Genomic DNA, 24099 nt, shown 5'->3' with positions numbered 1-24099 from the left:
CCAGCCATGGGCAGATCCAGGGGCCCCCGGGCAGAGATTCACTCCCAGATCCTAGAGTTCCCCCTGTGACAATGCGGTTCTGGCGGAACCCAACTGAGAGTGCCAACTCAGGACAAATTGCTAAAACAGGGCAGTTACAGCCCAAGGCTGGGGTTTTTTCACCTCTAAGGCAAACCAAACCAGCCAGACTAGGAGGACTTCGGTCTCATCCCACTGGCTAACCGCAAGTCTCACAAGCAATCTCCTTAGACACTCCAGTTTCCCAGTATAACCACCAGTACCACTCGTTATGGGGACAAATGGTTATGAAAACCAATACCCCAGTAAAAGAAAAAGGTTCTCCTGATCCCAAAGGACCAAGCCCCAGACCCAGGTCAATATACAAGTCAGATCTTACCCACAAATCACGCTGCTGCCAATCCTTTAGAATCTAAAATCTAAAGGTTTATTCAGAAAAGGAAAAAGATAGAGATGAGAGTTAGAATTGGTTAAATGGAATCAATTACATACAGTAATGGCAAAGTTCTTGGTTCAGGCTTGCAGCAGCGATGGAATAAACTGCAGGTTCAAATCAAGTCTCTGGAATACATCCCCAGCTGGGATGGGTCATTCAGTCCTTTGTTCAGAGCTTCAGTTTGTAGCAAAGTTCCTCCAGAGGTAAGAAGCAGGATTGAAGACAAGATGGAGATGAGGCATTAGCCTTATATAGTCTTTTCCAGGTTTAAGAACATCTCTTTGTTCTTATTGTGGAAAATTACAGCAAAATGGAGTCTGGAGTCACATGGGCCAGTCCCTGCATACTTTGCTGAGTTACAAGGCGTATCTGCCTTCTCTCAATGGGTCCATTGTATAGCTGATGGTCCTTATATAGCTGATGGTCCTTAACGGGAGCCGGTCCGGGGTTGCGGGGCCGGGCCACCGGGGGGTGCGCTGGGCCGCCGGGGGCCGGCAGTGCTGGGCGGGCCGGGGGTGGTCGGCCGGGGGCTGGGGCCGGCACCCCAGGGCCCGAGCCGACCCAGGCTGGAGCCGCCGGGGGGCCAGCCTGGGCCGCGCCTCCTCCCCCTACACCCCCCCTTACCTGCTTCAGGCTTCCTGCGAATTAAATGTTCGCGGGAAGCAGGGGAGGGGGCGGAGACTTTGGGGAGGGGGCGGAGTTGGGGCGGGGGCGGGGCTGGGGGCGGGGCCGGGGCCCCGTGGAGTGTCCTCCTTTCGGAGGCACAAAATATGGTAACCCTAGGGTATCACCCTGATCAGACAGAGTTGTTACACCCTTCTCCAACCACACATGAGCAACAGGCAAAATACAAGCACCAGAATTGTCTCGTCTCTGGGATTTTGCTAAGACACTAACTGGATGCAACCTAGTTACGGTGCCATTTTCCCCAGCAGATGCAAACTTAGGACCATTCCCTTCCTGAGCTTTAGTTGAATTCAGAACCAACTCTGAGACAACTAAATTACTCCTAACCATCACAGGCCGAAAGGCACCTTCTGTCTGCTTCACAGACAAAAAAGAGTTGGCGACGCATTTTCCTTTACTAGACATACAGTTTGGGATTTCATTTCCCTTGTCCCAGCACACCGGGCTGTTCACAGACAACTGCTTGGAGACTGGGGTAGCTTCCTCCATAGGCAAGTCAATACCCCTGACAGACACAGGCACATTTCCTTCATTGTCACTATTCTTCACACAGGAAACAGATAAGGTATAGGGACACTCATCTTCCACTCTCCTTGCCTTCCCAAACTGCTGACTAGATAAAGCCATCAGCTCGCAAGACTGCCTAGGCTCATCCAAAATCTCCTTGTTCTCCTCTCCCTTCGCTTGATCTAATTCCAGATTTACTTCTGAGACATTAGATAGACATTCAGAAACTTCCTTCACAGCCAAACAGCTACTTTCCAAAGACAAACTTTTGGAGAAACCCTCCATAGGCACAACCTTAGGATCAATCCTCTCTTGTGCCTGGTTTGTATTAACTTGATTGACCATAGCTTTAATATCATTTCCAATCATAATATCCTTAGGGATTATGTCTTTTACTCCCTGTGGTGGGGCGATTACCCCACACTTAGAGAGACTGGGCTGCGGCAGGCCTAGGCGCCTGCGTAGACGCGCGGCCAATCAGGAGAGGGCTTACTGGGAGCCAATAAGAAGGCAGATTGGAGCCAGCCAATCACGGCCCGGCTTAGCCATATAAAAGGCTGCCCAGAGCAGGAGCAGTCAGTCTGTCCTAGACCTTCAGAGGGGAAGGTCTATCTCCAGAGCTGGGAGGCCAGCACCACGGACAGCGCAGTGCAGGCCAGCCTGAGAGAGTGGGAGAAGGCCCTACTCCATAGCCTGCTAGGCGGCAGGCCTGGGAGGAGGAGGCCTAGCATAGCGAAGGGCTGTTGGGGAAGCGGTCCAGAGGGATAGTCAGAGGAGGAAGGAGAAGGAAGACAGTGAGACTGTCACCCGAGGGCCTCTGGACCGGGACTCAGAGTAGTGGGCGGGCCTGAGTCCCCCCCCCCTTTTTTCCCCCTTTGTTTGCTGTGCTACCCCACGCACAGCCACAGGCCACAGGGAGCGGCCGGTCAGAACCACACCAGATCCTAGACTGTGAGGATTGGACTTGAAGGTGTGGGGCTGTTGTTTACCCCCCGCCCGGAAGGGGTGTGATTGGACAAAGGGACACTGTCGGAGGGCAGTGCTCCGGAAGAGGACGCCGACGTCGGGAGCAACGCACGTCCGTGCACCCCACAGAGGCGAGACGACAGGCTGGACGCCACCCAAAGAGGACGCTCTACTGGCACAAAACTAATTCCCCGAAGCGGCCAGGAGGAGGCGCCACAGCGGTGAGCTACAGACCCTGTCACACGTGGTGGAGAATGCGGGCATAGCGGTCCGCCCCTGATACGAGGGGCCAGCGCCAAGACTGCGGACTATTGCCCAGAGCAGTGTCTTGCGCAGACAGACGGTCGACCCGGATTGTGGGTGCGGACCCGGACCCACCAAAGGGGTCCAGAGTGAGGGGATTGAACCGGGAGTAACCCGCTGAACCCCAACATGGAGGCTGAGAAGCTATTGAAATGGCTGCTAGAGAAGCAACAAGAGCAGTCGGCCCAGCAGCACCAGCAGCAGATGCAAATGCTGCAGCAGATGACCACTCAGCAGCAGCTGCTGATGACTCAGCACCAAGAGAATCAGCAGCAGCTCCTTCGAGAGTTGGCCACCCAGCAGCGGGTGCAGCAGGAACATTTGGTGCAACAGATGGCCGCACTGTTACGGCCGGCAGGAGGCACCCCTGCCGCCCCCATGGGAACCGGACTGGGGGATACCCCAGGGGCCCTACCGATACGCCTCACCAAGATGGGGCCCGAGGATGACCCAGAGGCCTATCTGGTCACATTTGAGCGGGTGGCGACTGCTGCCCGGTGGCCCTCAGAACATTGGGCCACGTTACTAGCCCCTTATTTGACGGGGCAGGCTCAGGCCGCATATCGGAGCCTCGACCCCCGGGAAGCACTCGAGTACGCCCGAGTCAAGGCGGCCATCCTAGACCATACCAGCATTAGCCCAGAGACCTACCGACAGCGTCTCCGTAAAGAAAAATATCCTCCGGGGGCCCGACCCCGCGCCGTGGCCCAACGCATCCGGGACCACTGCTGGAGATGGTTGGACCCAGAGGGCCTGACGGGACCCCAGGTGGCGGAGCTGGTAGCCTTAGAGCAGTTCACCCAGATCCTACCCCCGGGAGGGAGGGCCTGGGTGCAACGGCATCGACCGGCCACCCTCTCCGCAGCAGTGGCCTTAATGGAGGATTACTTGTCGGCAGAGGGGGCGGAGGCACCACCCCGAGCGGCTGGAAGCCTTGGTCGCAAGGGCGGCGCAGAGAAGGTAAACTCTCGTGGGGCGGGAGCCTCCGAACCACTGGCAGGCCACAGCCATGGGCGTCCGAGGCCTCCCAACCCTGAACCCCGACCCAAGTTACTACCGGGGATGACTCGGAGGGAGCGACAGCCCCCGGAGCGAACAGGCCCCCCCGGAGGAGGCACAAGCATGGCCGAGACCCGAGAGAGGTGCTGGGACTGCGGTCAAGAAGGACATTTCCGGCGAGATTGCCCTTTTATGGACTGCAGCTATGGGCAGGCCTGGATGGCCGGACAACGGGCCCGGAAGAACGGGGTAAGAAAGTTGATTGTCCCGGTCCAGGTTGAAGGGAATCCCACCAATGCCCTCGTAGATTCGGGGTGTAGTCAGACCCTCATACGAGAGGGGCTGGTCCCGAACCTCAATCTTTCGGGGCCCCCGATCTACCTGCAGTGTGTGCATGGAGATATCCGCCAGTATCCCACAGCCTGGGTCAAGATGGGAGTAGGCGGCCGAGAGGAGGGTCTCCGAGTAGGAGTGGCCCCTAGGCTGGCCTACCCGGTGGTGTTGGGACGAGATTGGCCCGGCTTCGGAGAGGTCCTCCTAAGATATCAGCCACCCAAGCCCCGACCAGACAGGGCTATAGCACCGGGAACGGGGCTGCTTGGGAGCAGGCTAAGGGATGACCCCGGTGAGGGGACCTCCTCGGCGGCGGAGACCCCTGCGAATTGTCCAGGAGACAGACCCCGTTCGGTGGAGGACGCCCAGGCAGAGTTAGAGCGTGACGGGGACTTCTTACGGGAGCAACGGGAAGACCCAACCCTAAGCCGAGCCTGGGAACAAGCTAACAACCCTGTCATGGAGGGGGACGGGACGCAACGGATTCCGCAGGGCCCCCGCTTTGAGGTATGGCAGGATCGCCTGTACCGAATAGCGCAAGAACCCCAGACCCGGGAGACGTTCCGTCAGCTGTTAGTCCCCCGGAGACTGCGAGCCGGCCTCCTCCACTTAGCCCACGCGAACCCTTGGGCTGGACACCTGGGACGCGAGAAGACCCTACAGAGGGTGGCCCGCCGGTTTTTCTGGCCAGGCATCCACCGGGAAGTGGCAGACTTTTGCGCCTCGTGCCCAGAATGCCAGCGAGCCGGACCGAAAGGGGTAGCTCCTGCACCCCTGGTACCCATGCCAGTCGTGGGGGTACCCTTTGAACGGATCGGGATGGACCTCGTCGGCCCCCTTGAGCGAAGCAAGACAGGGAACCGCTTTATACTAGTAGTCGTGGACTACGCCACACGCTATCCCGAAGCCGTTCCTCTAAAGACAGCGACGGCACCGACCATTGCGGGCGAACTGGTAAAGATTTTCGCCCGGGTTGGGATACCCGGTGAAATATTGACAGACCAGGGCACCAATGTGTCCTCCAGGTTAATAGCTGAGCTATGTCGCCTCCTCCACATCCGGACCCTCCGGACATCGGTGTACCACCCACAGACCGATGGCTTGGTAGAGCGGTTCAATGGTACACTAAAAGCCATGTTGCGGAAGTTTGTGGAGGAGGACCCCTCACATTGGGATACCTTGTTGCCAGCCCTGCTGTTTGCAATAAGAGAGGTACCACAGGCCTCGACGGGGTTCTCGCCCTTCGAGCTCCTATACGGCAGGCAGCCCAGAGGAATACTGGACCTCCTGAAAGAGGAGTGGGAAGCACAGGAAACACGGGTCCTTGGGACCACACACTATGTACTACAGCTCCGGGAGCGACTCCAAACGTTAGGGGCCTTCGCCCGTGAAAACCTGGAACGGGCCCAGGCAGGTCAGGAGCGCCTCTATAATCGAAGGGCCAGAGGGAGGAAGTTCGCCCCAGGCGATAGGGTGTTGCTGCTGCTGCCCTCGTCCGAGTCGAAGCTCCTGGCCAAATGGCAGGGTCCCTACGAAGTGATCCGACGAGTGGGACCAGTCGATTACGAGGTCAGACTACCTGGTCGACGCAAAGAGACCCGTATTTACCATATTAATCTCCTAAAGGCCTGGAAGGCCCGGGAAGCCATGTTCATCGGCCCGTCCACCCCAGAGTCGGAACTTGGACCCCTAGCAGGAGATCTTCCCGACCCCGGACCGGCTGTGGTGGGGTCAGGCCTCGACCCCAGACCGAGAGGGCAACTGCAACAGATGCTGGAGAAGTTTTCAGATGTCTTATCGGCCCGGGCCGGACGACCCTAATGAGTCATCATATTGCCACAGACCCCGGGAAGAGAGTGACGGACAACCATCGACCGTTACCCAAGAAAATGTGGGACACCGTCCGGCGGGAGGTGGAGACGATGTTGGAGATGGGAGTGGTAGAAGAATCGACGAGCGAGTGGCGAAGCCCTATCGTCTTAGTACCGAAGCCAGATGGGGCGACCCGGTTTTGCATCGACTTCAGAAAGGTCAACGCTATCTCTCGTTTTGATGCCTATCCAATGCCGAGAGTGGATGAACTGTTAGAGCGCCTCGGAGGAGCCAAGTACCTGTCAACTTTAGATCTGACTAAAGGATATTGGCAGATCCCACTGACGCCAAACTCCCGAGCGAAGACGGCCTTCCCTACACCTTTCGGCCTCTTCCAGTTCGTAACCATGCCGTTCGGCTTGCACGGAGCAGCAGCCACATTTCAGCGCCTGATGAACAAGGTCCTCCAGCCCCACGACCAATACGCGGCGGCGTACATAGATGATATCGTGGTTTATAGCCTTGACTGGGAGAGCCATTTACACCACCTGGCAGCAGTACTACAAGCCCTCAGAGCGGCCGGCCTAACAGCTAACCCGGCGAAATGTCATTTAGGCCAAGAAGAAGTGACCTATCTGGGATACACGGTAGGAGGGGGGAAACTAACACCCCTGATTAGCAAGGTACAAGCCCTCAGAGATGTACCCACCCCTACGACGAAGAAGCAAGTGCGTCAGTTTTTGGGATTAGCTGGGTACTATCGTCGTTTTGTACCGGACTTCGCATCTATAGCTGCCCCCCTGTCAGACCTAACGAAGAACTCCCAACCTCGACAGGTACAGTGGACTACGCAATGCGAGCGAGCCTTTAACACACTCAAAGAACGGCTCACTCAAGAACCAGTACTACGACATCCCGACTTCACGAAGGAGTTTATATTACAAACCGACGCTTCGGAAGTCGGCCTAGGCGCAGTACTCTCCCAGGAAGTAGACGGGGAGGAACACCCAGTACTGTATTTAAGTCGGAAGCTGTTCCCCCGAGAAAGACACTTCTCAACAATAGAGAAAGAGGCCCTGGCGGTACGGTGGGCTATCGACGCCCTCCGTTACTATCTGCTAGGGAATAGTTTTAAATTAATCACAGATCACGCCCCTTTGCGATGGATCCACAGCATGAAAGACACGAACGCGAGAATTATGCGGTGGTACCTTGCCCTCCAGCCTTACGACTTCCAGGTGCTCCACCGACCGGGTAAGGCCCATACTAACGCCGATTTCTTCTCCAGGCTAGGGGAGGAGGGTGAAGAATCGGGTCAAGGAGGGAGATCCTTAGCGCAGGGGGTGGTCTGCAAGGGGGCAGTCAAGCTCCCATCCAACTGCCGAGGCCCTAAACAGTTAGCCCTGACGGCAGAGGATTCGCCACGCTTGTACGGGGTGTGTCCCAAATGCACAGAGAGTGCGAGAGGAGGGAGCGTACCCCAGCCTAGACAGACGGCCGTGGGAGGAGAACCCTTGCGGGAAGCCCCGGTGGAGGACCAGCCCACACTCCTGGGACCGCCGAGGACTGCGATTTCTCCAGGTCGAGAGGGAGCCTCACTGTGGGAGGGACCAGCCGAGGCGGTGGACCACGAGACCCGTGGAGAATCAGGAGATCCGTGGGACACTCTGGCAGCGGAACCGATAGGAGGCAGCTTAAGGGAAGAGACGGACTGGTACGTCGGACCCGGTAAGCCTCAGCGTGTTTCGGTGGGACCCCCCCGCTGAGACGGTGGATAAGCCGGGTTACCCGTTGGCAAAGACTAATTTCCGGGACTTTGGGGCCAGTAGGCCATAGGGCCCAGTGACAAGGGCTAAGTTTCTAGACTCTGAGCCGGTAAGCCGAGCCACTGTAGGTCGCTTAGGCCGGTTAGGATACCCCCCCCCGGGAGGGTTCTTAAGGGGGAGGGTGTGTGGTGGGGCGATTACCCCACACTTAGAGAGACTGGGCTGCGGCAGGCCTAGGCGCCTGCGTAGACGCGCGGCCAATCAGGAGAGGGCTTACTGGGAGCCAATAAGAAGGCAGATTGGAGCCAGCCAATCACGGCCCGGCTTAGCCATATAAAAGGCTGCCCAGAGCAGGAGCAGTCAGTCTGTCCCAGACCTTCAGAGGGGAAGGTCTATCTCCAGAGCTGGGAGGCCAGCACCACGGACAGCGCAGTGCAGGCCAGCCTGAGAGAGTGGGAGAAGGCCCTACTCCATAGCCTGCTAGGCGGCAGGCCTGGGAGGAGGAGGCCTAGCATAGCGAAGGGCTGTTGGGGAAGCGGTCCAGAGGGATAGTCAGAGGAGGAAGGAGAAGGAAGACAGTGAGACTGTCACCCGAGGGCCTCTGGACCGGGACTCAGAGTAGTGGGCGGGCCTGAGTGTCCCCCCCCCCCCCCCTTTTTTCCCCCTTTGTTTGCTGTGCTACCCCACGCACAGCCACAGGCCGCAGGGAGCGGCCGGTCAGAACCACACCAGATCCTAGACTGTGAGGATTGGACTTGAAGGTGTGGGGCTGTTGTTTACCCCCCGCCCGGAAGGGGTGTGATTGGACAAAGGGACACTGTCGGAGGGCAGTGCTCCGGAAGAGGATGCCGACGTCGGGAGCAACGCACGTCCGTGCACCCCACAGAGGCGAGACGACAGGCTGGACGCCACCCAAAGAGGACGCTCTACTGGCACAAAACTAATTCCCCGAAGCGGCCAGGAGGAGGCGCCACAGCGGTGAGCTACAGACCCTGTCACACTCCCACAACCATGGTGCCCTCCAATCCCTTCCATTTCAGGTGGATTTTAGCCAAAGGCACCCTGACAAAATACTTAGATAAGGCTACAACAGTTACATCTTCACCTGGCAAATAATCTTCCTTCCTGACAAGACTTGCTTTAACCAGAGTAATATTTGCTGCGGTGTCCCTCCATGCCATACACCTCACTCCATTCACTTCTGCACTGCTAATAAACTCTGCGTTATTTCCCCCATATTTAGCTTTAATGTGAGTTTTAAGGTCAAATTCTTCCGAGACCACAGAAACAGCATTTGCACACAGGGCACCAATGCTGGGCTCTGTGTGGCTTGCCTGTGAGTTTACAACAACAGGGTTAGCATTGGCCGTGGCATTTGGGGTTGCTGGTTTTGGGCTGCCCTTCAGTGTCGGGCAGTCTGGTCTTATGTGGCCCAGGATACCACAGTGATAGCATGTAACCTGTTCCGTCCTGGGATGTGAGTTCCTACCCTCCGGGCCCCCTTGAACTCCTTTAGAAGAGTCAGGTTTATTTTTAAATCCTTCCCTCCTCTTGAACTGGGGAGACTGGTGATCAGTTTTCCCCAGGGTTTTACACCCTTCTCAAGCCCTGTTTTGGGTATGGGCATCCGCAATCTCTGCTGCCCCTAGGACTGACTCAGGGTCCCTGTCACACACAGCTGCTCTCACATGGTCAGGCACAATGTCTAAGAACTGTTCCAAAGTTATTAAATCCAGCAGTTTTTCAAAACTCCCATGCGCCTTGGCACCCATAGCCCACTTTTTGACAAAACCCATCAGCTTATGAGCACATTCTACAAAAGTACAATCCTTAGACATTTTAAACTCTCTAAACTTAACTCTGTAAGATTCAGGAGTAACCTTGAACCGTCTTAACACAGAATCCTTAAACCGCTCATAATCTAAGGCGTCTTGTTCCCCCAAGTCATTGAATACCTCCCTGGCTTTTCCAGTCAGTCTGGTCTGCAGGACAGGCATTCGCTGACCCTCAGGGATCTGGTACAGATTGCAGAGGCGTTCAAAGGTAGACAAAAACTCCTCTATATCCTCAGTATCATTGTAAATGGGACACATCCTTTCCCAGTTTTTCTCATGGCCGGGGGGAAGTGGAGCACCAGGTGGGGATGACTTTCTCCGCTCTTCCATTACTTGGAGCTGAAGTCTGGCCGTCTCCTGTTCCATCTTGCGAGTCTCCTGCTCAGCAGCGAGCAGCTCTAGACGCCCCTTACGAGCTCTCTCTTCTCTCTCATCAGCCTCCTTCTTTCTTTGATCGGCTTCTTTCGCTCTCTCAGCAGCTTCTTTCTCTCTCTCCAACTCTGCTATTTTTTGCTTCTCCAGCAATTGAATATCTGCTAGCTTCTGTTCATGCTCAAATTGCAGTTTACTTGTCACCCTTTGCATCCTAATTTTTTCTGCATCTTCTGCAGCCTCAGGTAAGGGCTGTGCTCTTGCCCCCTGATCACTGGCTATTAACAGATTTCTCAGTTCTTGATTTGTAGCTTTCTTTCTAAAGCTTATCCTCTTTTCTGAACACAAATTTTCCAGGGCTTTTTTGCCAAGTCCCTCATATGCTCTTTGCTCAGCCATTGCAGCAGCTCTTTAACCAACAAAACTCTCAATCCCAAAATTCAAATTTGGATAGCGTGGGGTTCTGACCCAAAGCTTCATTGACCTGGTTCTGTGGATCCAAGCCCAACTACGCCACTGTGACAGTGCGGTTCTGGCGGAACCCAACTGAGAGTGCCAACTCAGGACAAATTGCTAAAACAGGGCAGTTACAGCCCAAGGCTGGGGTTTTTCCACCTCTAAGGCAAACCAAACCAGCCAGACTAGGAGGACTTCGGTCTCATCCCACTGGCTAACCGCAAGTTTCACAAGCAATCTCCTTAGACACTCCAGTTTCCCAGTATTACCACCAGTGCCACACGTTATGGGGACAAATGGTTATAAAAACCAATACCCCAGTAAAAGAAAAAGGTTCTCCTGATCCCAAAGGACCAAGCCCCAGACCCAGGTCAATATACAAGTCAGATCTTACCCACAAATCACGCTGCTGCCAATCCTTTAGAATCTAAAATCTAAAGGTTTATTCAGAAAAGGAAAAAGATAGAGATGAGAGTTAGAATTGGTTAAATGGAATCAATTACATACAGTAATGGCAAAGTTCTTGGTTCAGGCTTGCAGCAGCGATAGAATAAACTGCAGGTTCAAATCAAGTCTCTGGAATACATCCCCCGCTGGGATGGGTCCTCAGTCCTTTGTTCAAAGCTTCAGCTTGTAGCAAAGTTCCTCCAGAGGTAAGAAGCAGGATTGAAGACAAGATGGAGATGAGGCATCAGCCTTATATAGTCTTTTCCAGGTGTAAGAACACCTCTTTGTTCTTACTGTGGAAAATTACAGCAAAACGGAGTCTGGAGTCACATGGGCCAGTCCCTGCATACTTTGCTGAGTTACAAGGCGTATCTGCCTTCTCTTAATGGGTCCATTGTATAGCTGATGGTCCTTAATGGGCCATCAAGCAGGCTAGGCAGAGCTAATCTCAGCTTGTCTGGGATGTCACCCAGAAGCATAGCATAAGTTTGCCATACAGACAGTATAGAGCCAATATTCATAACTTCGACTACAAAACTGATACACACATATAGACAGCATAATCATAACCAGTAAACCATAACCTTATCCTAGACACCCCATTTGACCCCCTTTATACAAGATTTGGGTGCCACTACAGGACCTTGGTTGCAACAATGATCTATACGGTCCCAGTTTATGTCAATAACGTCACACCCCCGACCCAGAATCCCGGCCCTGCGAGCTGGACTCCCAGCCCCACCGACACCGAGCTGCGGCTCCCTAGTGCTTGGGCTCCTCATATGCCCGTGTGTGGCCCCTGCCTCCTTCCCGGGGTCCAGCCTGCCCTGGGGGCACCTGGGCATAGCCAGGCTAACTGCAGCAGCACAGGCTGGCCGGCTGAGGACAAGTCTCCCAGGGCGCTGGGTGCACACGCGAGCGGCTAGTCCTGCCCGGCCACGGCTCCATTGTTATTTTCAGCTTCATCAGAGCTAGCCCAGGTGCCACACGCTGGCCCCCAGCTGCAGGGCAGACACCCGACAACAGCCCACAGCTCTGGGGGGACCCCGGGGTGATGGCTCCCTGCCTCCGTCCCAGCCACAATCAGGGTCAGGCTCGTCTGGGCAGGGGACAGAACTTCCTCTGGGGGCCAGGCCCAGGCTGCAGAACGAGCTCCCCCAGCAGCCAACAGCCCCGCAAACCTCCCGACCCCTTGCTCCAAGGCCTGCGCCCTGCCCCGACCGGCCTGCTCCAGCCTACTCCGTCAGGGCAGCGTGGCCTTTGACCCCCCAAACCGCCCCAGACCAGACCCTCTGCGGTGGGCACAGACCTCCCCCAGGGAGAGGACGAGAGACAACGACCCGACCGTGACAAACGGGGCCACGTCGCTTAATGCTCAACTGGCAGGCGCCCGACACCGCGGTGACCAGGGCAACGTCAGATCATGTGCAGGGTAGAAGGCTGCTCCCCCCTGGCTGGGACCCCCCCAGTGACTCTGTCCCCGCTCCCCGGCCGGGCGTCCCCTCTGTTGGGCCCAGGGCTCAGGGCAGAGCCTGACTCTGAGTGGCCCATCGGTGTGGAGCCCCCGGAGGATCTGGCTGGGTGTGGGGCTGGGAGCGGGGACATCGAGCCAGGACCCTCACCTGCTACTTCCAGCTGCACGGGGTCGCTGGGCTCTGAGGAGACGAAGGGCTCTGATCGGGGCCGGTAGCTGCAGCTGTAGTTCCCTCCGTGCTGCCAGCCCACGGTGGGGATGCGGAACTCGGCCCTGTCCCCAGCAGGGTCCATGTGTCGCTGTGGGTTCAGGTCTCCAGCCTTGTGCAGGAAGAACCTCACGTCCCGGCGCTGCCCCTGACACCGGATGGTGACGTCTGCCCCTGGGGCGGTGACCCCAGTGGGGCTCAGATAGATGGAGGGTCTGGGTAAGCTGGGATCTGCGCACAGGAGACAGGCTGTGAGAGCCAGACCTGGCCGGCCCCAGCCACAGGCAGATCCTGGGGGCGCCAGGCAGATTCTCTCCCAGATCCCAGAGTTCCCCCCACCCAGAAACCTGACCCTGCGAGCTGGGCTCCCAGCCCCACAGACACTGAGCTGCGGCTCCCTAGTGCTTGGGCTCCTCATATGCCCGTGTATGGCCCCTGCCCCATTCATGGGGTCCAGCCTGATCTGGGGACACGTGGGCATAGCCAGGCTAACTGCAGCAGCACAGGCTGGCCGGCTGAGGACAAGTCTCCCAGGGTGCTGGGTGCACACGCGAGCGGCTAGTCCTGCCCGGCCACGGCTCCATTGTTATTTTCAGCTCCATCAGAGCTAGCCCGGGTGCCGCATGCCGGCCCCCAGCTGCAGGGCAGACACCCGACAACAGCCCACAGCTCTGGGGGGACCCCGGGGTGACGGCTCCCTGCCTCCGGCCCGGCCACAATCAGGGTCAGGCTCATCTGGGCAGGGAACAGAACTTCCTCTGGGGCCAGGCCCAGGCTGCAGAACGAGCTCCCCAGCAGCCAACGGCCCCGCAAACCTCCCGACCTCTGGCCCCAAGGCCAGCGCCCTGCCCCGACCGGCCTGCTCCATTATTGACCCAGGGCAACGTGGCCATTGACCCCCCAAACCGCCCCAGACCAGACCCTCTGCGGTGGGCACAGACCTCCCCCAGGGAGAGGAAGAGAGAGAATGACCCGACCGTGACAGACGGGGCCACGTCGCTTAATGCTCGACTGGCAGGCGCCCGACACCGCTGTGACCAGGGCAGCGTCAGACCATGTGCAGGGTAGGAGGCTGCTCCCCCCTGGCTGGGACGCCCCAGTGACTCTGTCCCCGCTCCCCGGCCGGGCATCCCCTCTGTTGGGCCCAGGGCTCAGGGCAGAGCCTGACTCTGAGTGGCCCATCGGTGTGGAGCCCCCACGAGTGTCCAGCTGGGCCTGGGGCTAGAAGCAGAGACACCGAGCCGGGCCCCTCACCTGCTACCACCACCTCCACAGGGTCGCTGGGCTCCGACCAGGTGTGGGGATCCGAGTCGGGGGATAATAGCAGGTGTAGCTGCCTCCATCTGCCCGGCTCAATTTGGGGATGGGAAATTTGACCCCAGCCGAATCCCCGCCCTGCGCTGCTGCATTCCTGCCCCAGCCTTGTACAGAACAAACTCCAAACCCCGGCGCTGACCCCAACACCGGACGGTCGCGGCTCCCCCCAAAGCGACCCCCCCTGCAGGGGCTGAGGGAGATGGAGGGCTTGGGGGAGCTGAGTTCTGTGGTGGGAGGGAGACGGGGGTGAGAGAGACCCAGGCACGGCCACTGCGCCCTGTCCCCAGCGTGGAGTGTCAGCAACGGGTCACAAACAGGGTCAGGGTCTCCCCTGAGATCCAGGGCACCAAGGCACCAGCTCTGCAGTGGGAGGGAGATGGGATGTGAGACAGACCCCGGCACGGCCAGTGCGCCCCATCCCCATCGTGGAGCGTCAGCAACGGGGCACAAACAGGGTCAAGGTCTCCCCTGAGATCCAGGGCACCAAGGCAACAGCCCAAGATCTCCCCCACACACCCAACATTCACTGGCTGGGTGTGGGGCTGGGAGCCGAGGTGCTGGGCTGGGCCCCTCACCTGCTACAATGATCTGCACAGGGTCGCTGTACTCCGAGTAGTTAGCTGGTCCTGTTCTGTCGGCATAACGACAGGTGTAGCTGCCACCGTGTTCCCGTCTGGCGCTGGTGATGGGAAATTCAGCCTCAGAGCCAGCAGGGTCTGTGTAAGTCAGATAGTTCCCATCTCCAGCCTTGTAGAGGAGGAACCTCATGCCCTGGTGCTGATTCCGACACCGGATGGTGACGTTTCCCCCCACAGGGATCACCCCACCGGGGCTGACGGAGATGGAGGGTTTGGGGTAGGACCCCTCTGGATTCACAAACAAACAGGCAGTAAGTGGGGGTGACACATACTGCGTCCGTCTGACTCAATCCTCTGCCCATCTGTCGCTCCAGCGTTTTACCCCCCGCCCGTCCCTGGGGAGACGCAGCAGGGTGGAAAGGAGATTTCCAGTCTCTGTTTCCTTTAATTATGCAGGGTCAATTCCGCCCTGCCCCCGCTGCATTCAGGGGTGACTCCGGATTGACCCCAGGGGCTGAGACCAGAGTCACCCTCTTTCTTTTTTTGAACATTGTAGCCGAGCTGCAGCTCTGCTGGAGTTGGGCTGAACGTGGATTATTCTTTAAAATCTTCTAAAAACCACATTTACCCCAATTGTCCGGCAATGTGCTGTATGCACAGGAGTGCGGGGTGGGGTTCGCGGGACGAATCTGAGTCCTTTGAGCAAGAGGCTCCCAGGAGAGGGCCCCCCAAAAAAACATGTGTTTGCAAAATCCCCCAGTCGTTCTAACGTTTTCCTGCCCACCTCTGGGGCTCAAACTCTGGCTCTGCTCCACCCCAAACCGCTCTCAGCCGCTGGGGATTTAGCTCCGCTCTGCACGGTGCCGGCGGGCACAGTTCAGGGGCACTGCGGGGTGGCTGGTGCCTTCACTCTGTATTTCCTGCGGGTAGAGCTTTGAGTGCAGGTGAATTCAACCTGTGTGGTGCCCATCCCTGTAATGAGTGGGGCAAGGTCTCAGTCCCCACCTCTGGGTGTGGAGGGGAGCAGAGGTCTGACAGGATCATCCCTTTGGGGGATCTGCGCCCCTCACCCCGCACCCACATCCCTCATCCTTAATGTGGAAATTCCCCCAGCTGCCCCATTGCCCACAGATACTCACCTCCAAACACCCCGCTCTGCCCGGCCAGCCAGCAGCCTGGAAAGGAGACGCATTGTTAGAGACCAGATCCCAGAGCAACTGGATTCTACACCGTGGTCTCAGATCCCCCCAGTGGGCCCTGGCTGTCTCTGATACTCACCGAGGAGGACGGTGAGAGCAGACACCATGACGGGGCAGTTGGGCCCCTCAGCGCTGCCACCAACACCCCGGTCTCCAGCTCCACCCAGTCTGAGGCCCGAGTGTGAGCGGAATGAGGAACTGCGCCGGGGGCTGCAGTCCCAGGAAGCCCGTGATGCGCTCGGCCTCTTTCTTCCCCATCAGATGGTTTCTCTGCAATCTCCAGGCCAAATATAACACTGTCAGAGCAAAGACAGTGTTAGATTTAAACATGCCAACACTGGATGCAGATCCCTGCAATGCCCAGCAAACCACATCCCCTCCTGCAGCTGCCTGCTCCCCGCACCCCCGATCACCTCCCAGCCCCACATGGGAGCTGACCAGTCCGGAGACCAGCTGGGAATGGGGGAATCTCAGGAGGTATCCGAGCTGCCCAGGCTGCCCTGACCTTTTCCAACAAACTCACCTAGCATCCCTGGAGCTGCAGCTCAGAGCAGAGGAGGGCTCCCCCCCCCACACACACACACAGTGCTCCCCACAGATCGACCCTGGAGCGGGGCAGAGATTCCTTCCTGACCCAGCTGGGCTTAGCGCCCGCCCTGGAGCATGAGGGTGGAGGGACCTGGCCAACCTCCTTCCCAGGTAGTGTCACTGCAGATGGTGTTCTTAGCCAAGTGGCGTGAGACAGAGACGGGACAGAGGGGTGGGGGGCTGGGGGGTGGTTTCTGGCCCCTGTGAGGTGAGGAGAGGGGAGGGATAAATTTACATCCTAAATTGCTAAAGCAGCAGCCGAAAAATCCATGAGAAGGGGAAGTGTGTCCAGAGCCAGCGCTCGCTTCCTGTTTCTGCTACTGCCAGTGAAACTCAACGTAAACCTGATTCCCTGGCAGTGACCCTGTAATATATCCTGATTCTGCGAGGGGACTGGGGTGTAGTAGTTAGAGCAGGAGGGCCCACTGCCCCCTCCCCCCCAGGAGCAATCCCATCTCCCCCAGGTGTGACACACACTCCCAGCGCAGGGAGAGGGGGGCTGGGAGCTGCCCAGCGGGGCTGGTTTGTAGTTCTGTGTTTATTACAAATCTGGAGATTAACAGGATGTAAAATCACATAAAAGCTGCGTCAATGTGTCCCCTCCTGTGACGAACTGGGACTGTTCTTACTGTGGTCTGTGAATGCTGACAGGGGAGTGTGGCTGGGATAGTCTGCCCGAAGGCGAATACCTGAGCGTGTAACATGAGAACCCAGGAAGGGGTTGGAGGCCAGGTGACACCTTGGCCCGGGAAACTGAACAAAGTCTGTGGGAGGGGTCGCTGAAGGCAGAGTCTGGGAAGCTGGGTGGTGAGATGGTGGGGAGGCAGAGATTGCTCTGACCTCCCAAGGGGGGCTGGGATGCCCTGGGACCCCAAGATGGACCTAACTGAGGGGGTCCCTGTTGTCTGTGCCTGCAAGACCTGTCCTGGACTGTATTCCTGTCATCCAAATAAACCTTCTGCTTTACTGGCTGGCTGAGAGTCATGGTGAATCGCAGGAAGCCGGGGGTGCAGGGCCCTGAGTTCCCCAATACTCCGTGACAACTGGTGGCAGCGGTGGGATCTACTGCACCCCGCGGACGGCGCTTCCTGCAGTAAGTGATTGGGGAGCAGTAAAACGAAGGGGGATTGATGGGGACCAGGCGTGCTGAAGAGTGAGAGAGAGACGGTTATTACCCCTGGGAGTGTGTGACCAGCGAGAAGGACTTTTGCAGTAACAGGGTCCCCCGGGGGGATCGCAGCGAGTGGTCCCAGGGGCGGAGGAGTCTGCAGCTCGACCCTGGCAGAGAGGTGGTGACCTCGAGAAGGGCTGGCACACTAGGGGTCCCCCTGGGAACTGTGGGGAGCTGTGAGCACACAGGCCGGTGAGTGGCCAGCAGGAAGATGTATGCCAAGCGGCTTAAGAGCGACCTGGTGGAGCTGTGCAAGCAGAGGCGGCTGTGCATTGGGAGGCTCACCAAAGAACAGCTCATTGCCCGGCTGGAGGCGGAAGATCGCGCGAATGAACTGATCCCTGTGTCTCAGGGAAGCAGCCTGGCAAATGCAGCGCAGGCACCAGTGTCTGTCTCGGCTGGGAGTGGTCAGCCGGCTGCTGAGGGCTTCCCGAGACCCCTCCTTCCTATGCCTAGGGGAAGGGTGGGGAGGAGCCCAGCAAATACCGAGGGCGCCGTGACCCCCCCGGCCAGCAGGGGATCCTCCCGGCGAAGCTCACCGGCCAGCAGAGGATCCTCCCGGCGACGTTCAGCATCCGTGGAGCGGAATTGACTGGAATGGGAGAAAGAGCTAAAACTGAGAGAGCTGGAGGATCGTAAACAACAGAGACAACATGAAGAGAGACAGCATCAGCATGAAGAGAGACAGCGTCAGCATGAACGGGAGGAGAAAGAGAAACGGAGACAGCATGAAGAGAGACAGAGACAGCATGAAGAGAGACAGCGTCAGCATGAACGGGAGGAGAAAGAGAGACAGAGACAGCATGAACTGGAACTGGCGAGATTGAAGGGCAGCGAACCCCCGGCTGCGGTGAGTGAGGGGGGACCCAGGACTGCACGGAGCTTTGATAAGTGCATCCTGGCCCCACGCAAGGAGGGGGAGGACATGGATGACTTCCTGGAGGCCTTTGAGACGGCCTGCGAGCTGCACCGGGTTGATCCCGCGGACAGACTCCGGGTCCTTACCCCCTTACTGGACCCCAAAGCCGTGGCATTGTACCGCCAACTGGAAGAGGCAGAGAAAGGGGACTACGAGCTATTCAAAAAGGCCCTGCTACGTGAGTTTGGGCTGACTCCTGAGATGTACCGGGAAAGGTTCCGGAGTCAGGATAAAACCCCTGAGATCTCATATCTGCAACTAGCCGTCCGCATGGAAGGATACGCCAGCAAGTGGGCTGGTGGGGCCCAGACGAAGGAGGACCTGGTCAAACTGCTGGTACTGGAGCAACTGTATGAGCGGTGCCCATCCGACCTGAGGCTGTGGTTGGTGGACAGAAAGCCAGAGAACCTGCGACATGCAGGCCGGCTGGCCGATGAGTTTGTAAAGAGCCGGTCAGGAGATAAAAGGGAGGAGTCCCAAAGGAACAGTCCCACCACAACGCAGAGAGAGAGTCACCATGGGACCTCCCCGTGGGAAAATTCAGAAAAACCCCATCAAAGGGGAACATCCGGCGTCAGGACCATCCGACCCACTCAAGGGGACCCATGGGACATGGGCTGCTACCACTGTGGCCAAAAAGGCCACATACGGGCCCAGTGCCCCAGGCTCAGGGACAGGCTGAGCAGACCGAACCCACAGAGGGTTGACAGGGTAGAGACCCAGCCCGGTGAGAGGCAGCATTCCCAGGGAAGTGGGGCTGGCAGAGTACCACCTGCTAAGGGGGGAGGAGAGCTCCAGGCCAGCTCCTCTAGGGGGCTGGATGCTCCAGACTCAGGGTTTTGGGTTTATACGGTAGGCGCGGGGCTGTCCCTCCGGAGAGAATACCTTGTTCCCCTGGAGGTGGATGGGAGGAAGGTCAATGGATACTGGGATACGGGCGCAGAGGTGACGCTGGCCCGGCCCGAGGTGGTGGCCCCAGATCAGGTGGTGCCCAACACCTACCTGACCCTGACGGGGGTGGGCGGAACACCAGTCAAAGTGCCCATGGCAAGGGTACACCTGAAGTGGGGGGCCAAGGAGGGCCCCAAGGATGTGGGGGTACACCCGTATTTGCCCACTGAGGTATTGATGGCGGGGGACCTGGAGAACTGGCCAAGCAACCCCCAGAGGGCACTGGTTGTGACCCGCAGTCAGAGCCAGCGAGGGGCACTGTGCCCTGGCCTTGGGGGGGGTGCCTTGCCTGAGGCGCAGGACCCTAACCTGGTGGGGAGGGAACACCCAGGGACACGGCTCAGGCAGGCTGCAGCTTCAGACCCAGCGGGCGAGAAAGAGCAGGTGGCCATCCCTGTCCCAGCTGCTGAGTTCCGGGCCGAGTTACAGAGAGATCCCTCCTTGCGGAAGATAAGGGACCTGGCCGACCTCAATGCGGTACAGACCATGGGACGAGGTGGCCGGAAAAGGTTCCTGTGGGAGAAGGGGTTCCTGTACCGAGAATGGGCTCCCCCAGGGAAAATGGAGTCAGGGGGGATCAGGAGGCAGCTGGTGGTACCCCAGAAGTATCGCCGCCAGCTGCTGTGCCGGGCCCATGACATTCCCCTCTCAGGGCACCAGGGAACCCGGCGTACCCAGCAGAGGCTGCTACGGAGCTTTTACTGGCCTGGGGTCTTTGTTACTGTCCGACAGTACTGCGGATCCTGTGACCCCTGTCAGAGGGGGAGGAAGGCCTGGAACAAGGGGAAAACAGCTTTAGGACCCTTGCCCAGCATAAAGGATCCTTTCCGGAGGGTGGTCAAGGTTAAAAGGGCAGCTCTAAACCAAGAGAGCCCAAAGCACAGACCTCCAGACTGGAGCGCTGGGAGAAGACCACAACCCAGTTGGAACCCCAGAGGTATGGGGGTGGGAAAAGGGCACAGGCCGCATAAACCTTCCCACATGCGAACTGCGAGTGCCATCGAGCACCCCTGACCTAAGGGGGGGGCGTGAAACTGGAGGGGCCTGGTGTAATTCTCACCAAGGAATGGGAGGGATGCGGGGGCATCCATGGGAACGGGAGTAGGTTCGAACTTCCCCGGGTCACTGGCTAAAGTGACCCTGCTCAGTTCGGTCTCGAAGGGGGGAGATGTGACGAACTGGGACTGTTCTTACTGTGGTCTGTGAATGCTGACAGGGGAGTGTGGCTGGGATAGTCTGCCCGAAGGCGAATACCTGAGCGTGTAACATGAGAACCCAGGAAGGGGTTGGAGGCCAGGTGACACCTTGGCCCGGGAAACTGAACAAAGTCTGTGGGAGGGGTCGCTGAAGGCAGAGTCTGGGAAGCTGGGTGGTGAGATGGTGGGGAGGCAGAGATTGCTCTGACCTCCCAAGGGGGGCTGGGATGCCCTGGGACCCCAAGATGGACCTAACTGAGGGGGTCCCTGTTGTCTGTGCCTGCAAGACCTGTCCTGGACTGTATTCCTGTCATCCAAATAAACCTTCTGCTTTACTGGCTGGCTGAGAGTCATGGTGAATCGCAGGAAGCCGGGGGTGCAGGGCCCTGAGTTCCCCAATACTCCGTGACAACTGGTGGCAGCGGTGGGATCTACTGCACCCCGCGGACGGCGCTTCCTGCAGTAAGTGACTGGGGAGCAGTAAAACGAAGGGGGATTGACGGGGACCAGGCGTGCTGAAGAGTGAGAGAGAGACGGTTATTACCCCTGGGAGTGTGTGACCAGCGAGAAGGACTTTTGCAGTAACAGGGTCCCCCGGGGGGATCGCAGCGAGTGGTCCCAGGGGCGGAGGAGTCTGCAGCTCGACCCTGGCAGAGAGGTGGTGACCTCGAGAAGGGCTGGCACACTAGGGGGCCCCCTGGGAACTGTGGGGAGCTGTGAGCACACAGGCCGGTGAGTGGCCAGCAGGAAGATGTATGCCAAGCGGCTTAAGAGCGACCTGGTGGAGCTGTGCAAGCAGAGGCGGCTGTGCATTGGGAGGCTCACCAAAGAACAGCTCATTGCCCGGCTGGAGGCGGAAGATCGCGCGAATGAACTGATCCCTGTGTCTCAGGGAAGCAGCCTGGCAAATGCAGCGCAGGCACCAGTGTCTGTCTCGGCTGGGAGTGGTCAGCCGGCTGCTGAGGGCTTCCCGAGACCCCTCCTTCCTATGCCTAGGGGAAGGGTGGGGAGGAGCCCAGCAAATACCGAGGGCGCCGTGACCCCCCCGGCCAGCAGGGGATCCTCCCGGCGAAGCTCGCCGGCCAGCAGAGGATCCTCCCGGCGACGTTCAGCATCCGTGGAGCGGAATTGACTGGAATGGGAGAAAGAGCTAAAACTGAGAGAGCTGGAGGATCGTAAACAACAGAGACAACATGAAGAGAGACAGCATCAGCATGAAGAGAGACAGCGTCAGCATGAACGGGAGGAGAAAGAGAAACGGAGACAGCATGAAGAGAGACAGAGACAGCATGAAGAGAGACAGCGTCAGCATGAACGGGAGGAGAAAGAGAGACAGAGACAGCATGAACTGGAACTGGCGAGATTGAAGGGCAGCGAACCCCCGGCTGCGGTGAGTGAGGGGGGACCCAGGACTGCACGGAGCTTTGATAAGTGCATCCTGGCCCCACGCAAGGAGGGGGAGGACATGGATGACTTCCTGGAGGCCTTTGAGACGGCCTGCGAGCTGCACCGGGTTGATCCCGCGGACAGACTCCGGGTCCTTACCCCCTTACTGGACCCCAAAGCCGTGGCATTGTACCGCCAACTGGAAGAGGCAGAGAAAGGGGACTACGAGCTATTCAAAAAGGCCCTGCTACGTGAGTTTGGGCTGACTCCTGAGATGTACCGGGAAAGGTTCCGGAGTCAGGATAAAACCCCTGAGATCTCATATCTGCAACTAGCCGTCCGCATGGAAGGATACGCCAGCAAGTGGGCTGGTGGGGCCCAGACGAAGGAGGACCTGGTCAAACTGCTGGTACTGGAGCAACTGTATGAGCGGTGCCCATCCGACCTGAGGCTGTGGTTGGTGGACAGAAAGCCAGAGAACCTGCGACATGCAGGCCGGCTGGCCGATGAGTTTGTAAAGAGCCGGTCAGGAGATAAAAGGGAGGAGTCCCAAAGGAACAGTCCCACCACAACGCAGAGAGAGAGTCACCATGGGACCTCCCCGTGGGAAAATTCAGAAAAACCCCATCAAAGGGGAACATCCGGCGTCAGGACCATCCGACCCACTCAAGGGGACCCATGGGACATGGGCTGCTACCACTGTGGCCAAAAAGGCCACATACGGGCCCAGTGCCCCAGGCTCAGGGACAGGCTGAGCAGACCGAACCCACAGAGGGTTGACAGGGTAGAGACCCAGCCCGGTGAGAGGCAGCATTCCCAGGGAAGTGGGGCTGGCAGAGTACCACCTGCTAAGGGGGGAGGAGAGCTCCAGGCCAGCTCCTCTAGGGGGCTGGATGCTCCAGACTCAGGGTTTTGGGTTTATACGGTAGGCGCGGGGCTGTCCCTCCGGAGAGAATACCTTGTTCCCCTGGAGGTGGATGGGAGGAAGGTCAATGGATACTGGGATACGGGCGCAGAGGTGACGCTGGCCCGGCCCGAGGTGGTGGCCCCAGATCAGGTGGTGCCCAACACCTACCTGACCCTGACGGGGGTGGGCGGAACACCAGTCAAAGTGCCCATGGCAAGGGTACACCTGAAGTGGGGGGCCAAGGAGGGCCCCAAGGATGTGGGGGTACACCCGTATTTGCCCACTGAGGTATTGATGGCGGGGGACCTGGAGAACTGGCCAAGCAACCCCCAGAGGGCACTGGTTGTGACCCGCAGTCAGAGCCAGCGAGGGGCACTGTGCCCTGGCCTTGGGGGGGGTGCCTTGCCTGAGGCGCAGGACCCTAACCTGGTGGGGAGGGAACGCCCAGGGACACGGCTCAGGCAGGCTGCAGCTTCAGACCCAGCGGGCGAGAAAGAGCAGGTGGCCATCCCTGTCCCAGCTGCTGAGTTCCGGGCCGAGTTACAGAGAGATCCCTCCTTGCGGAAGATAAGGGACCTGGCCGACCTCAATGCGGTACAGACCATGGGACGAGGTGGCCGGAAAAGGTTCCTGTGGGAGAAGGGGTTCCTGTACCGAGAATGGGCTCCCCCAGGGAAAATGGAGTCAGGGGGGATCAGGAGGCAGCTGGTGGTACCCCAGAAGTATCGCCGCCAGCTGCTGTGCCGGGCCCATGACATTCCCCTCTCAGGGCACCAGGGAACCCGGCGTACCCAGCAGAGGCTGCTACGGAGCTTTTACTGGCCTGGGGTCTTTGTTACTGTCCGACAGTACTGCGGATCCTGTGACCCCTGTCAGAGGGGGAGGAAGGCCTGGGACAAGGGGAAAACAGCTTTAGGACCCTTGCCCAGCATAAAGGATCCTTTCCGGAGGGTGGTCAAGGTTAAAAGGGCGGCTCTAAACCAAGAGAGCCCAAAGCACAGACCTCCAGACTGGAGCGCTGGGAGAAGACCACAACCCAGTTGGAACCCCAGAGGTATGGGGGTGGGAAAAGGGCACAGGCCGCATAAACCTTCCCACATGCGAACTGCGAGTGCCATCGAGCACCCCTGACCTAAGGGGGGGGCGTGAAACTGGAGGGGCCTGGTGTAATTCTCACCAAGGAATGGGAGGGATGCGGGGGCATCCATGGGAACGGGAGTAGGTTCGAACTTCCCCGGGTCACTGGCTAAAGTGACCCTGCTCAGTTC

General features: G+C 58.3%; 1 protein-coding gene across 1 annotated transcript; it reads right to left on the bottom strand.

The window, feature by feature from the left end:
- Positions 1-14367: 14367 nt before the first annotated feature.
- On the bottom strand, positions 14368-15995 carry LOC135976377 (T-cell-interacting, activating receptor on myeloid cells protein 1-like). The gene is made up of 3 exons (XM_065571711.1): positions 15793-15995; positions 15654-15689; positions 14368-14802 (listed from the first exon to the last, which is right to left on the bottom strand). The coding sequence occupies exons 1-3, from the start codon at positions 15818-15820 to the stop codon at positions 14393-14395; spliced, it is 474 nt and encodes a 157-aa protein (XP_065427783.1). The 5' UTR covers positions 15821-15995; the 3' UTR covers positions 14368-14392.
- Positions 15996-24099: the final 8104 nt, after the last annotated feature.

The sequence above is a fragment of the Chrysemys picta genome, chromosome 17 (assembly GCF_011386835.1).
Source record: "Chrysemys picta bellii isolate R12L10 chromosome 17, ASM1138683v2, whole genome shotgun sequence".
In the NCBI taxonomy this organism is placed as follows: domain Eukaryota; kingdom Metazoa; phylum Chordata; order Testudines; family Emydidae; genus Chrysemys; species Chrysemys picta.
This window is presented reverse-complemented; position numbering and strand designations above follow the sequence as displayed.